Source organism: Urtica dioica, chromosome 12 (genome assembly GCF_054948205.1).
Source record: "Urtica dioica subsp. dioica isolate 48M chromosome 12, U.dioica_male_clone48M_v1_H2, whole genome shotgun sequence".
Classification (NCBI taxonomy): Eukaryota; Viridiplantae; Streptophyta; class Magnoliopsida; order Rosales; family Urticaceae; genus Urtica; species Urtica dioica.
This window is the reverse complement of record NC_142767.1, coordinates 11717266-11733271: the sequence shown is the minus strand read 5'-3', so window position 1 is coordinate 11733271 and position 16006 is coordinate 11717266. Positions and strand designations below refer to the sequence as shown.

At 47.2% G+C, this 16006-nt stretch overlaps 2 protein-coding genes across 2 annotated transcripts; both read left to right on the top strand.

The window, feature by feature from the left end:
* The first annotated feature begins 419 nt into the window (after nt 1-419).
* On the top strand, nt 420-1545 carry LOC149379137 (LOB domain-containing protein 16-like). The gene is made up of 2 exons (XM_089603812.1): nt 420-810; nt 951-1545. Exons 1-2 carry the CDS (start codon nt 532-534, stop codon nt 1389-1391), a joined length of 720 nt encoding a protein of 239 aa, XP_089459938.1. The 5' UTR covers nt 420-531; the 3' UTR covers nt 1392-1545.
* A 2135-nt stretch (nt 1546-3680) lies between these two features.
* On the top strand, nt 3681-5380 carry LOC149379136 (UDP-Glycosyltransferase superfamily protein). The gene has a single exon (XM_089603811.1). The coding sequence runs from the start codon at nt 3833-3835 to the stop codon at nt 5240-5242; it is 1410 nt and encodes a 469-aa protein (XP_089459937.1). The 5' UTR covers nt 3681-3832; the 3' UTR covers nt 5243-5380.
* The last annotated feature ends 10626 nt before the right edge of the window (nt 5381-16006 follow it).

Sequence of the window (16006 nt, the reverse complement as noted above, 5' to 3'; positions counted from 1 at the left end):
CTATTAATGAACTATATATAAGCAATAAAGTAACTCTAACTAGGCAAGATGAGAACTTAGGTTTTCCTAGCCAAAAACGATTACTAAAAAGACCTCTTCCCGGTTATCATGCTAGATGTTCTTATTAGTAGTTGTAATAAGCCTATTAAAAATTAGAATTCAATCGATATTATCCTTTTCTTTTAATTAAAACTCAACTAATGATAACAATGATTAGGCATTCCATCAAGTAGACTCGTTTAATTTCGTAAAGAATCTTTATGGAAAGAGCATTTTCGAGGCACTAATTTGGAACCCTTACCCAATTTGAGAATGACAATGTAGGCCATAAAGGAGACCTAAAGAGCACTACTTTTAGTGAAAAGAAGAATGTCCTTGGGAGAAATCTTAAAAAAAGGAATCCTAAAACCCCTGAGCAATTGATGGCTATAAAGAGCAAAATCTAAACTCCATCACTTCGTATAAAAAGAAAAAGAAAAAGAAAAATAAAACACCCGATAAGTTAAACGAAAAAGCGGGATTAAATTAGCAATGACGGGATTAGGGGCTTCGTGCGGGGCGTGCAAGTTCCTAAGGAGAAAATGCTCGAACGAGTGCGTGTTTGCTCCGCATTTCTGCTACGATGAAGCCGCGGCCCACTTTGCAGCAGTGCACAAGGTTTTCGGGGCCAGCAACGTGTCTAAGCTATTGCTTCACTTGCCGTTGCACCACCGAAACGACGCTGCTTCGACCATCTCTTTCGAAGCCCTAGCTCGGATGAGAGACCCTATTTATGGCTGTGTCGCTCACATCTTTGCCCTCCAACAACAGGTTAGCCTTACCTACGAACCCAAACACATATCCTCTCAAAATGTTACAAAAATAAAAGAAAAGGAAAAAACCCTAAATTTTACTATACAGTCTATAGACTGGTTTACTATATACTGATGATAGTCTAGTTTATTTTTCAGGTAGCTTACTTGCAAGAGGAGATAGAGGTTCTTGGGAACCAAATTGCTAGCAGTTTTGCATTTGGTGTTGAAAGCTGTGGGAGTAACTCTGAAGCAACAAACAATAACTACAGTAACTCAAATAATATTTACGTGGGTGATCTACTTTTACCGCAGCAGAGCGTTATAAACCCGCAGTCCCAGCGTAGCGATCCCCAAGAAACTCTGGTTGCGCAGCCACAGAACTCAAACGGGACAAGTGGCGAAGCCAATGCATTCAGTGGCCTAGCAGACTTGTTTGACGTGCATGTGGGACCAGTCCAGTTTCAAACGATGTGTGGTTTGGGAGAAGAGAGTGTGTTTTGTCAATCTCTTTCGGAGCCTCTGGAGTTGGAGGGACTGTTTGAGGGGATCGATCAGTGGTTGGACGATAACCCTGCCGTAGGACCAACCTGGGATTAGTACTCAAATTTGAGATTTTGAGGTAGTTTGTATAAGTTGCCTTTTATATGTGCTTTATCTAAACCCTTATTTATTTTATTTTTTCGTTGTTGTTTGCTAGTACGTTGAAGGAATTAAAAAACTTATCTCTTCCCTTTTTTTGTGGATAATGAAACCAAGTGCAATATCATCGCATTGTGTCGATTGAATATCAATGATAGAAGTATACCTTAATTTCTTTATTATTTATTTCAAAAAATTAAATTGTCGGCATATTTAATTATTTTTAAGGTACGGTAGAACAAAAAAGAAAAAGTCTACCTAGGTCAAGCAAATCGGTAGGATTTTATTGGTCTAGTTTTTTTTACATTTTATAGATACTAGACTTTTTATTTATTTATTTACAAAGTTACCGTCTAGTTGTTATGATTATATAGTTATTTAATAGCTAAATTTGAATTTATGGAGACAAGAAGAAATTTGTTATTAACTATTTCTTGGAAACATGGTATTAAATTACATATAGTGAGCAATTTTATGGCTCAATCTATGAGATAATTATAGTTGTACACACATGATAAATTGGACGGGTTTAGCCCGATTCTTATTAATCGTCCTGAGGGGTACAAGATTGTTTAGTTATTTGCCAAATCAAAGATAAATGAAAGAAAAAATGATGCTCATATACCGTAAAAAAATAGTAGATATTGAAGGAAAAACTAAAAATTTTTGATGTCTCATAGTACTAGAGCAAAAGTCACTTTTTGAAATTATAAGAAAATTTTCATTTCATAAGTTGCAAGTTGTTAAGTATGAATGTACTCTTTCTTATTCCTTATACGGGTGCATATTCCTACCAGCCGGCGTTTTAGGATTTCTAATTAATTCGGCGAAAGGTTTATGTCAAGTTGTAGTTTTGAATTGTAATCTTCAATTATAAAATTTGTGCCTTTTTAGTGCACATATTTTAAATATAACTATATTTTCCTCAAAATTTATCTGAAAACATAAATTAAAACGTACAGGTTGAAATTTGTTAGTTTATATTGGGTGTGTTGGATTCGAGGTAATGCGATGTAATCACGTTCATAGGAATTCCCATTAAAATAATTACATTATCTGGAATTTACAATGTTTGATTGTAAAATCTAAAACTTTAATAGATTCTCAGGAATATTACTTATTCTAGTATATTTGACCACCTAATTTAATGTTTAATAAGACTAAAAGATTAAGATAACTCAATAATAATCTATAATTTTTTATGAGCATATATTTTATCAATATTTTTCTTTTAACTGAGTAAATTTCACATGAGATGTGACTAGAACCATTCATACAAAAAAAAAAAGTAGACACAAATGTTTCATAATATAAAATATATGCTTCAATAATTTATTTTTTCAAACAATGAAACTAAAACTATAATATAATTTATGATATTATTGAGTTTAAAAAATATTAGAGCTAAAAGAAAAGAAAATAAAAAAAATAATTGTAAGGAGCCATACAAAATAAATCGTGTTTTATATCACCGTATCTTAATTTTACAACAAAATAAAGAGATAAGATTACCACTTTAAAACGTGAAAAATCAAAATAACCACTTTTTTTACATTAAAAAAAAAATTACCACGGGGCGATAAATGTAAAAGACATTTTTTTGTGGTATTACGATTATACTATTTTATAGTGATTTCATTACCTAATCTCATCACCTTGTTAATCACTTTCTTGGAAATCTTTAAACATATACTAAACAAGGTAATAAAATGATTTCCATGATTAACTTTACCATTCAGTTTTTTACTAAATATATAAACAATTGAGATTGGGCCTTCTAATTTACTATTATGATTTTTGGGCCAATACTTGGTTAATAAAAAGAGACCCATAAAAATATGGTTTCTAGTAAATTCATTATTTTTAGATTATTATTTTGCATTAAAAAAACAGATACATCCATTAGCATTTCCGGCGTTCATCAATGTGATGGGAATCCAAAATTTCTCTTAAATTTCCATCGATTTTCATGATAATCAGTTTCTCAGAAATACCAGTGTAGGCATTTTAATAATTTACTCAGACATTATATAAATGTGATGAAATGAAAGTGGTTTTTTTAGTATAAATTTCAATTTCCTCAAAACTTGAATTTTTTTTATTTTCTTCACAAATTTCTTCTTTGGCAACTTGACCTGGTCGTTAGAACATAAAAAAAAAAAGTGCGCCTATTTGCAGCCTGACGTCTTCTAAGTTTTAATGATTTTTCTTATTTTTTAATTATTTTTATTTTCTTGAAATCAGTCATTTAACGATTCATTATGCTATCCAATTAAATATACTTGCTGAAATACTGTAGACTTCTCAGACTCAGCTAACACTGGTTCTCAACTCAAAGCCTAATTGTAGGACTACTCTAACCCATCTCGGACACAGCAGAAACAAATCTACATCCCTGAATGGACAAAGCTCAGAACAAAGAAGAAGCGCTACACGTGGCTGTATTTCCATGGCTGGCGATGGGACATTTAATCCCCTTCTTCAACCTCTCCAAGCGCCTAGCTGAGCGCGGCCACACTGTATCATTCCTCTCTACCCCAAGAAACGTCCTCAGACTTCCCAAAATACCCCCCAAACTCTCGTCCCGCCTCTCTTTCGTGCCCTTCCCTCTTCCCGAAATTCCCGATTTGCCCCCCGGCGCGGAGTGCGCTTCCGACGTGCCCTTCCGCTCCCAACCCCTCCTCAAGACATCCTTCGACCTCCTCGAGCCCTGCGTGACGTCATTCCTCCGCTCCCACGCGCCGGACTGGATCGTGTACGACTACGCGTCGCACTGGCTCCTCCCACGCGCCAAGGAGCTAGGCGTATCCCGCGCGTTTCTGTCGCTCTTCAACGCCACGTGGCTTTCCTTCATCGGACCTCCGTCGGAGCTGATCGCAGACTGCGGAGGCCGATCTGCGCCGGAGCACTTCACGGTTGTGCCGCAGTGGATCCCGTTCGATTCATCGCCGGTGTATCGCCTCCACGAGATCGCCGCCAACATGGACAGAGAGTCCGACTCGGTACAATCTCCGGCACCGGGAACTCCAGACTCCGTCCGATTCGGGCTCGCGATCGCGGAGAGCGACGTCGTCGCTGTCCGGAGCTGTTCGGAGTTCGAACCGGAGTGGTTCGATCTGCTCCGAGAGCTTTACAAACGGCCGGTAATCCCGATCGGATTTCTTCCTCCGGTTTCGGACGACGAGAACGACGAGGAAGACGAGCGTGGCGTGACGGAATGGTTGGACGAGAAGAGAGCGGGGTCGGTTATCTACGTGGCGTTCGGAACAGAGGCGAGTCTGACTCGGGGCCAACTAACCGGGTTGGCTCTCGGGTTGGAGCAATCCGGGTTGGGCTTCTTTTGGGTTTTGAGGGACCCATCGAGTTTAACGATGTTGCCGGACGGGTTCTTGGGTCGGGTCAGTGGCCGCGGGCGGGTTTTTACCGGGTGGGCCCCACAGGCGAGGATTCTGGGGCACGCGTCGGTGGGCGGGTTCTTGACGCACTGCGGTTGGAACTCGGTGGTGGAGGGGCTGGGGTCGGGGCGGGTTTTGGTGCTGTTTCCGGTGGCCAACGACCAAGGGATCAACGCGAGGGTGTTGGCCGAGAAAGGGGTCGGGGTGGAGATTCCGAGGGACGAGGCTGACGGCTCTTTCACCAGCGCCTCCGTGGCCGACACCGTGAGGCTTGCCATGGTGGAAGGTTCCGGCGAGTCATTGCGGCTCAAGGCAAAGGGAATGGAGAGGTTGTTTGGGGATAGGGTCAATAATCTTACGTACTTGCAAGAGTTTATGCGTTATCTTGAAAAGAAGCCAAGAAATTGTTTATAGATGGTTACAATTCATGTCATGAATCATGTGACATTATTTGTATTTTGTAAATCACCTAACTATTTGACCTATATTATATGAGTGCTGAGGTCAAATACTAATCTTCAATGTTGAAGGGGTTGTCCATGGTAAGTCGCGTGCCAAAGTAAGGAAAAAAAAATCTAAAAGCAATTCAAATAATTTTAAAACGTATTATGGTATTTTAATCCATTTTTTATGCTACTTAATTGCCAAATTAAACTCCTTTAAAATGTTCAACCATTTCTTTCGATGTGACTTGATATTTCTTTATATTAGTTCCAACTTCCAACAATATCTTAACAAACAAAAACATCACTGAAAACCCTAAAGAATTTCTAAAAAACAGTCGCCACTGGTTCTTCCTCCCACTTGAGTCATGTGCAACGGCGGCTCCGTTTCGCTGTGTGCTTTCGTCTCTAGGAGGAGGGATGTGGCGACATGGATTAGGCGTTGGAAAAAGAAGGGTTGAGCGGGTCTTGGGCTTTCTCTCGCGGCGCGGAGATGGTGGTGATGGTGCTTTCTCCGTTCGGCGAGATGGGACATCAAAGATGGTGGCTCCGCGTAGATGGCGGTGGCGGCGCGTCGATGCCGGTGGCTGCGCTTCGATGGCGGTGGCTGGGAGTCGATGGTGGTGGCTGTGTCAGTGCTTCGGTGGCGGTGGTTGCGTGCTTTCTCAGTTGAGGCTCTCGTGGTCTTTCAGAGAAGAAAAGGCTCCCCTGTCGGCCTTTGTTGTGGACTCAATCAGCGTGAATGGCGTCTCGACGGTAGATCCGACGTTGACCGCATTTCCTCGTATATAAAGATTCCTTCTTTGCTCGTACTCTTCGGAATTTCATTGTCGTACCGTAATCGTCCTCCATTTTTATTTTAATTCTTTTCACTTAATAATGTTTGTTTGTCTTGCATTTTTCCTTTGTTTTCTGTTTTGGATTGGAGACAAATTAGCTGTCGTCCACCGTCCCGTTATGAGAACACTGTTAGATTTTTATCTGTCCAGACTAAAGACATGATTTCTTCATGGTCAACGGACCACGATTGTTTGGTTCTCTCTATCAATCATTGAGGGTACTTTGAAAGAGCCGGATATGTGCTCGATTTTTAGCGTGTCTATGTTTCTTCCTCTGGTCGAAAGTATGAAAGTATTCAGGAAATGGTCGATTATCTGTATTTAGTGTTAGACTTGATTCAAGTTAAGTCTTCGTTGCGCTTTGTATTTAAATACCCTACATATGTATTTGGGATATTATTTCCTACTATCTAATAAAATGCTTCGTGCTTTTTCTAAAAAAAAAAAAAATAATTCAACATTGAAAAAAATTATAAACAAAAGAAGATGCAAATGAATGATGAAACCATTCATTAAATATTAAAATAAAGTATTCCTATGGAAATATATATCATCTTATTTTGTAGTTTTTAATATATCTATAAATATACCATATATATATATATATATGTATATATATGTATGTATAACATGCTCTATTTCCCTACTCTCTCTCTCTCTCTCTCTCTCTCTCTCTCTCTCTCTCTCTCTCGCAAGCGTAACTAGTAAACATAGAAGTGGTCAACATACCATTAGACTTTTAGTTTTTGTTCTATTTTTAGCAAAAATTAGTTGAATTTTAGTTTTTGTTCAATTTTTTTCACGTATTCAAGTGGTCAAAATACCGTTAGGCTTTTGTAACAAACTTGAGTACGTCTTTTGTCAACGTGTGGGTTGGTAGTGGTCAACTTAATGTAATTTATATTGAAGAATTTGAGAGAAAAGAGTCGGAAGAGAGAGAGAGAGAGAGAGTGTGTGTTCTGAGACTTTTTGAATGATATTCTTCTTATCTTTTGATATGAAATTGTATCACCTATTTATACATATGGTGGATACATTAGACTAGACTAGATACATGATCAGTGTAATAAATATGTGCAATAACTACTTCTAGGAAATAGAGAATAATAAATATTGTTGTCGCTCGTTTTCGGACAACTATTTAGGAGCCCAAAGTGGTTAGACCCAAGGCCGGACCAAGTGGTCTCACTCTGGCTCGAGCGTGTCGGACTTGGTATCCCAAGTCGTCCCTTAGCTGTGGATGAAGCTCACCTCGCCTCGACACCTGAAAAGCAGTAGAGAGCACGTGAACTACAAAGGGGAAACAGAGGGGTTTCCTCTGTTTACCTCTCCGACGCTCAACATTAGTAGGGTTGAGGTAGAATGTAGAGGGTTTAGGTGCTTAGAGGCCGAGACTTGAGAGAAACGAGCGAGATACGAGTTCGACAGCGTTTCAGTACTCAAATTCGGATTACCTGGGTCAAGGGAGGGACCCTTGTATTTATAGGCGGCCAAGGGGTGTTTGGGGAACCCCTTGGCCGAGTGAACATTTTGGGTTGGCCATTGGCCGGTTGAAAGCTTGGGCCGACCAATGGCCGGCTGAACATATGGAGCTGACTCGGCCAATGGCCGAGTGAACAGCCTGGCCGGCTGAGGATTTCACTCCGCCATTGGCCGAGTGAACAGCCTAGCCGGCTGAAAGCTTTACTCGGCCATTGGACGAGTGAACAGCCTGGCCGGCTGAAGGTTTCACTCGGCCATTGGCCGAATGAACCTGCTGGCCAGCTGAAGGTTCACTCGGCCATTGGCCGACTGAAGGTGCTGAACCTTCGGTCGGCTGTTGGCCGGTTGACCCTTGGGTCGGCCATGGCCGGCTGAGCCTGACCCTTGGGCCGGCCATTGGCCGGCTGAGCCTTGGGCCAGCCATGGGTTGGTTGGGCCGGCCAATGGCCGAGGCAAGGTTTCGCCGTCCGAGGCCTCGCGTCGGTCGTGCGGGTCGAAGTGACTCATTTGTCCTCGTCGGTTCGAGACGGGCCGATAACATTAGCCCCCCGAGTTTTCGGTCGAGCGTAGGTCGAGTGGAAACTCAATACTTACGCTGACGCGCGGACGTGGGATGAACGCTCTCGGGTTTGCGAGCGTGCCGCAAACGGGCTTTTAATGCGTCGCGAGGGACGGCTTTGGCGCGTCACGAGGGACGGCTCTCGCGCGTCACGAGGGACGGCTTTCGATGTCTTTCGTTTCGCGTGTCTTATGTTCTCGACATACTATCGTAGTCGACTCGCACAGTTTTGTCGGTGAACGTCTTATTTTCTCGATTTGCCGACATGGGCGTAATCGATTTGCGCGGCTTGGCAGTGCGTGGCTTATTTTCTCGACTTACCAACGAAGGCATAATCGATTTGCACGACTTTGTTGGGCGGCGAGCGTGGTGCCACATTTGTGTGACCAGGTTTTCCGTGGACGCTGGCTAGACCAGTTTCGTCCGGCGGGCGCAGGTCTTTGAAACCCGTTTATGACTCGTTGCCCATTGGCGCACGAGTTGGGCGGCGAGCGTGATGCCACATTTGTGTGACCAGGTTTCCCGTTGACGCTGGCTAGACCAGTTTCGTCCGGCGGACGCAGGCCTTTGAAACCCATTTGTGACTCGCTGCCTATTGGCGCACGAGCTGGGCGGCGAGCATGATGCCACATTTGTGTGATCAAGTTTCCCGTGGACGCTGGCTAGACCAGTTTCGTCCGGCGGACGCAAGCCTTTGAAACTCATTTGTGACTCGCTGCCTATTGGTGCACGAGTTGGGCGGCAAGCGTGATGCCACATTTGTGTGACCAGGTTTCCCGTGGACGCTGGCTAGACCAGTTTCGTCCGGCGGATGCAGACCTTAGAAACCCATTTGCGACTCGTTGCCTATTGGCGCACGTCTCAGCGGCGAGCGTGATGCCACATTTGTGTGACCAAGTTTCCCGTGGACGTTGGCTAGACCAGTTTCGTTCGGCAGACGCATGCCTTTGAAACTCATTTGCGACTCGTTGCCTATTGGCGCACGAGCTGGGCGGCGAGCGTGATGCCACATTTGTGTGACCAGGTTTCTCGTGGACGCTGGCTAGACCAGTTTCGTCCGGCGGACGCAGGCCTTTGAAACCCATTTGTGACTCGTTGCCTATTGGCGCACGAGCTGGGCGGCGAGCGTGATGCCACATTTGTGTGACTAGGTTTCCCGTGGACGCTGGCTAGACTAGTTTTGTCCGACGGACGCAGGCCTTTGAAACCCATTTGTGACTCGTTGCCTATCGGCGCACGAGTTGGGCGGCGAACGTGATCATACCACCTCATGAACGTGGCACTCTTGGGTATGCGTGTCATATGATAGGCGGGGTTAAGTTTAGACTTGATCCCCCGGCGAGTGTGGCACCTTAGTGCACTGGTCGCGTTTTCGGGTTGAGTCTCCTGGGTCGAGTCTTGTGCCCTTGTGAACGCGATGCCATGGCACGCGCGTCACGTTTGGGGACTCAATTGGGCCATTAATTCTCTCACGAGAGCGTCGTGGAACGAATTTTGATGCGCCGTTAGGGGCGACTTAAACACGTTAGGGATGATTTTTGTGTTGCTTGCACGAGAGCACGCAGGTTTGTCATCGAGACTTGTGAGTCTATCGGTTATTGGTGAGCTCTGACATGAGGACTTTCAAGTCGAGACTCGCGGAATAGACCCAACCTGAGGAGCTACGCATGAGGTCGACTCGAGGGTTGGTCATGTGTAGAATCGGCACGAGGACTTATCAGTCGACTCGTGGACTTGGGACTTAGCTTGAGGAGCGAACTCAACTCGAGGAGTCATGTAGAGTCGGCACGAGGAGTAGTTAGTCGACTCGTGGATTCGGTACTCGACTCGAGGAGTGAACTCAACTCGAGGAGTTATGTATTAAGTCGGCACGAAGACCTATCGGTTGACTCATGGACTCGTAACTCAACTCGAGGATTGATTCAACTCGAGGAGTTATGTATTGAGTCGGCACGAGGACCTATCAGTTGACTCGTGGACTCATAACTCAACTCGAGGATTGATTCAACTCGAGGAGTTATGTGTAGAGTCAACATGGGGAGTCATAAGTCGACCCTTGGACTCGAGACTCGACTCGAGGAGCGACCTCAACTCGAGGAGACGTGTGTAGATTGTTTCTCTTCGGGACCTCCAGCCTGGCCATCGGCCCCTTGAGACTCCGCTATTACTTTTGTTTTGTTTTTTAGAGTGAATTTCAGTTTCATTGAGTGTTGTTCCCCATTAGCCCCCCGAGTTTATTGCGTACTCGTAAAGGAGACTAGAAATTATAATGCAACAAGATAAAGATTTCGATGCGAAATGTAATTCGATTATCACGTCAGAATAGTCAAAATTTACATTCCCATGCCATTGGCCTTATTTGAAATTTGAAATTGTCTTTAAACCGGAAATAAATGACAACAATCAGGCGTAAAGAAAACGGGAGCGGGCTTCTACTGGTAGTGTCGTCTTTTGCAGCTTGACCTAGTCTCCGAGCTGGAAGATGGTGCTCACCATCTTTCCATTTCCCTGCCCGTCCAGCCCCTGGATGTAGCACATCCTTGCCATAGGCTGGTCTCCCAACATTATGGCAATCCCTTTCTCGGTCGGGAATTTCATCATTAGGTGGTAGGTGGATGTTATGGCCTTCAACCGATTGAGAGTCGGGCGACCGATGATGATGTTGTACGCCGAGGGTTGGTCCACGACTAGGAATGATACGATGCGAGTGACTTCGAACCCCCCCGGTGTCCCGAAGGTGACCGGGAGGTTGATAGTGCCCTCCGTCATGAGCCTCTCCCCGGAGAAGCCGAAGAGTGGGGTCGAGATTGGGGTCGGTCTCAGCCTGGTCAGCTTCATCCTGTCCAACGCTAATTTGAAGATGATGTCGGCAGAGCTGCCGTTATCGATCAGGATTCTTCGAACGAGATTGTTGGCGACCGGGGCTGAGACGACTATCGCGTTATTGTGTGGGTGGAGAACTCGTGTCGCCTCTTGGCCGGTGAAGAACATGGATTCGAACGGGGCCGGGGGAGGAGCCTCGTACGTGTGGTTGATGTAGTGAGCTATCTTCCCTTGGGAGACTTCTCGCACGTATTTCTTCCTTTGCGTGCTCGAGTCTCCGAACTCCGGGCCGCCCATGATCGAGCCCACGACGTGCAGCTATGAGCTCCCCGGTTCTTCGATTGTTACCCGGTCTGTAACGGTTACCGTCGTCGGACCTTTTCTTTCTTGCCACGGGCGCCCTGCGTGTGCCGCGGCCGTCCCGATTGCTCTAAGGACGTACTCTTTCAACTTCCCATCCTGAATGAGGGCTTCGATCTGGCGCTTGAGCTGGTAACACTCGGACGTCAGGTGCCCATGGTCTTGGTGGTATTCGCAGAACTTGCTTCGGTCCCGCTTCGCGGGATCTTTCGTGAGTGGAGCGGGGCTTCCTAGCTCGTCACGGTGCAAAGCTAGGATCCGCTCTCGCGAAGTGTTCAGAGGGGTAAATGCTGAAAACTTTCGGAAGCTATCGACGTGCGGGGGTCTAGGCCCAGGGAGGGAGTGACCGTTAAGGGTCTGGCCTCACTTGTTCCTCCTCTTTCGAGGGTCAGGACGATCTTCGTCTTGATCGTCGCGGCGGCGACCGCCTTGCCCCCCCGACTTTCGGCCGTCTCGGTCGTCGAAGTAGTCCTCGATTCCCATGTAGGTGCGGGCTCTCGACATTAGCTCCGCCATGTCCCGCGGGACCTTTCCAACAATAGACTTGAGGAAGTCGCTCGTGCGAGCTCCCTCGGTGATCGCCGTGATGGCGTCCTTGTCGTCGAATCCTTCGACCTTGTGAGACTCCTCGGTGAAGCGAGCGAGGTATTGTCTCAAGGTCTCGTCTCTCCCCTGTCGGATTGACAGGAGGTAGGTGTTCGACTTCTTTTGCGCCACGAGAGTGGCGAAGCGGGTAAGGAAGGCCTCTCGCAAGGCCCGGAAGGACGAGACGCTTCCCGGCCTCAGACTTCGAAACCACTCAAATCCCGACCCTGTGAGGGTCAGGCTGAAGGCTTGACACAGGGTGGCGTCTGACTGTCCCTGCATCTTCATCCACGTCTCATAGTGTTGGATGTGGAAGTTCGGGTCCGTCCGTCCATCGTAGGGAGGGATGGATGGCAGTTTGAAGTTCCCCACGCAAGGCTGCGCGAGGATCTGAGCGGCGAAGGGAGAGTATGACTCCTCAATCCCTCCATAAGGCCTTTGCCTCCCCGATTCCCTCATCTCAATGATTTGATTATGGAGGCTCTGAATCATTGTCACCATGTCGAGCCCGTTAGCAGGGCTGACAGCCGGGACCGCGGGAGTCACCTATTGGCGTTCGTTGGACGCTTGGTCCCCGGCGTTGGCCTGAGGTCGGCCGAGAGTCACAGCGGGGAGAACGTCCCTCCGAGAGTTGAGCCTTTGGTGGAGATCCTCCCCTCGGGAGTTTCTCTGCGCCGTTAGGCATTCTCTAAGGTCCACGCTCGGCGCTTGGCGGGGCGAGGTCACTCTTTGCCGGATTATCCGGCGGGCGCTCCGGCTATCGGCCCCATCGTCTCCCAAGGTCGTTCTCTCCCCGGCGATGGGCCGTGTTCGGCCGCCTCTTGAAACCAAGGAGGCGAGTCCTCGAGAGTGTGACCGTGCCTGCTACCGCGCCGGTCCGGCCAAGTCGCCGTTCGTCCTCTCGGACCGTGATGGGGCGAGGCTTGGCGTTGCCTCGTCAGTTCTCGACTCCCCCACATGGTCGGGGTCGGAGTCGTCTCGGGCGGACCTATCCTTGACGTCGTAGCCGAGGAGGTTGGCGATGAGCGAGCCATCGACGCCGGGACAGTCAAGGAGCTCCGCGAGCCGCCGAGCCGTGTCCTCTCGGAGCGCGGCCTCGGGGTCATTCACCGGGTCTTGGGGCTGGCTCTCGTTATCACGAGGTTTCCCTTCAAGACAGTGCGCGAGGTTTCGGAGACCGTACCTCGAGCTCGTTGCTCGAGTACCAACGGAGGTATTGGGAATGTGACTCATCTTTCGAGAGTCGTAAGCGTTGTGAGAGGAATGGGAGGGAGAGTGTTGCTCGGGAGATCCCATCCTTCTAGCGCCAAAATGTTGTCGCTCGTTTTTGGACAACTATTTAGGAGCCCAAAGTTGTTAGACCCAAGGCCGGACCAAGTGGTCTCACTCCGGCTCGAGCGTGTCGGACTTGGTATCCCAAGTCGTCCCTTAGCTCTGGATGAAGCTCACCTCGTCTCGACACCTAAAAAGCAGTAAAGAGCACGTGAACTACAAAGGGGAAACAAAGGGGGGTTGCCTCTATTTACCTCTCCGACGCTCAACATTAGTAGGGTTGAGGTAGAATGTAGAGGGTTTAGGTGTTTAGAGGCCGAGACTTGAGAGAAACAAGCGAGGTACGAGTTTGACAGCGTTTCAGTACTCAAATTCGGATTACATGGGTCAAGGGAGGGACCCTTGTATTTATAGGCGGCCAAGGGGTGTTTGGGGAACCCCTTGGCCGAGTGAACATTTTGGGTCGGCCATTGGCCGGCTGAAAGCTTGGGCCGGCCAATGGCCGGCTGAACATATGGAGCTGACTCGGCCAATGGCCGAGTGAACAGCCTGGCCGACTGAGGATTTCACTCGTCCATTGGCCGAGTGAATAGCCTGGCCGGCTGAAAGTTTCACTCAGCCATTGGCCGAGTGAACAGCCTGGCCGGATGAAGGTTTCACTCGGCCATTGGCTGAGTGAACCTGCCTGGCCGGCTGAAGGTTCACTCGGCCATTGGCCGAGTGAAGGTGCTGAGCCTTCCAGCCGGCCGTTGGCCGGCTGACCCTTGGGTCGGCCATGGCCGGCTGACCCTTGGGCCGGCCATGGGTTGGCTGGGCCTTGGGCCGGCCATGACCGGCTGAGCCTTGGGCCGGCCATGGGTTGGTTGGGCCGGCCAATGGCCGAGGCAAGGTTTCGCCGTCCGAGGTCTCGCGCCGGTCGTGCGGGTCGAAGTGACTCCTTTGTCCTCGTCGGTCCGAGACGGGCCGATAACAAATATTACACAGAGAACAATTATATTTGTACATTGGAACTCTAAAGAATATCTAGGGAATATTCAAAGAATATAGGAAAGAGAAATTGCAACTTCCAAGATGAGAAAGTTCCACGAAGTGTGGGTTCCTGAGACGCCTGTCAGGAGGAAGGAGAAGGGACGAAGTGACGAGGTGAAGCTTTGGCGAGGTAGGAGCTCCCGAGGTGAAAAGGTGACGAGGAGACGAGGTGAAAGGGGGAAGCGGACTGACGAGCTAGATTTCAACACTTCCCCTCAAGCTTGACTGTATATGTTTAAGAGATCAAGCTTGCTACATAGCTCGGAGAATGTCGCTCGATGAAAGGCTTTGGTGAGAATGTGCGCGAGCTAATGACCAGTCGAAATGTATTCCATGTCGATAATTTTTGCTTCAATCTTTTCACTGATGAAGTATCGATCGATCTCGATATGTTTTGTTCTATCGTGGTGGACTGGATTTTTAGCTATGCTGAGAGCGGCTTGATTATTACAAAAGAGCTTGATTAGTCCTTCGATGATGATCTTGAGGTCATCGAGAACTCTCTTCAGTCAGATGTCTTCACATACTCCGCTTGCTAAAGACCTGAGCTCAGCTTCAGCACCACTTCGTGAGACAACCGACAGTTTCTTGTTTCGCCATGTGACAAGATTTCCCCAGAGATATGTGCACATGTCTGATGTTGATCGTCGGTCTGGAACATATCCGGCCCAGTTTTCATCTGTGAACACTTCGATACCACGACTTCATCTTTTCTTAAAGGAAAGACCAGTCCCCGGGGTAGCTTTGAGATATTGGAGAATCCTCATAACTGCGTCCATGTGAGTTTTTGAAGGATTACTCGTGAATCGACTTACCATACTTACTGCGAATCCAATATCTGGTCTCGTGTAAGTGAGGTAGATGAGTTTTCCTACGAGCTGCTGAAATCTTTCTTTGTCGGTGGCGGTCTCGGTGGTGCGAGCTAGAAGTTTCACATTGGCATCCATCGGAGTGTCGACTGGTTTGTAGCCGAGCATGCCAGTTTCTTTGAGGAGATCCAAAGTGTACTTGCGCTGGGATACATAGATGCCCTTTTCAGACCGAACTACCTCTATGCCGAGGAAGTATCGTAGGTTGTCGAGGTCTTTAACTTGGAACTCGGATGACAAAATTTGCTTCAGTCTCTTGATCTCTTCTATATCGTCTCCAGTGATGACTATGTCGTCCACGTACACACTAAAGATGGTGTGCTTGCCTTGTGCGGAGATCTTTGAGAAGAGTGTCGGATCTGCTTGACACTGCTTGTAGTCGCAACGCTTGAGCACGTTGGTGAATTTTTCGAACCACGCTCAAGGGGACTGTTTTAGTCCTTATAGAGATTTTTTGAGTTTGCAGACTTTGTTGGCACCTTGACCATTGGGAATCCTGGTGGGAGTTGCATGTAGACTTCCTATTCCAGTTCGCTATTCCAGAAGGCATTCTTCACATCAAGCTGAATTAGGGGCCAATCTAAGTTGGCTGCTAGTGAAAGAATGATCCTAATGGTGTTGAACTTCGCGAATGGAGCGAAGGTCTCTTGATAGTTGATGCCATATGCATGAGTGTATCCTTTTGCGACAAGACGAGCTTTGAATCTCTCCACTGTGCCATCTGGATTGTGTTTGATGGTGAAGAGCCATCTACATCCAACAGTTCGCTTGCCTGGTGGCAGCTCGATGATGTCCCACGTATCATTCTGTTCGAGGGCTTGGATCTCGACATGACTAGCATCTCGCCACGCTGGAATCTGAAGAGCTTCGTCGATGGATTGTGGCACTTTTCCTTCGTCTAACTTCGCCACGTAAGC

Bases quoted from the DNA above. Each gene is read 5' to 3' on its own strand.
- LOC149379137 (XM_089603812.1), top strand. From the start codon at position 532: ATGACGGGATTAGGGGCTTCGTGCGGGGCGTGCAAGTTCCTAAGGAGA. The intron at 811-950 runs GTTAGCCTTACC...TTTATTTTTCAG, and splicing joins TCTTTGCCCTCCAACAACAG to GTAGCTTACTTGCAAGAGGA.
- LOC149379136 (XM_089603811.1), top strand. From the start codon at position 3,833: ATGGACAAAGCTCAGAACAAAGAAGAAGCGCTACACGTGGCTGTATTT.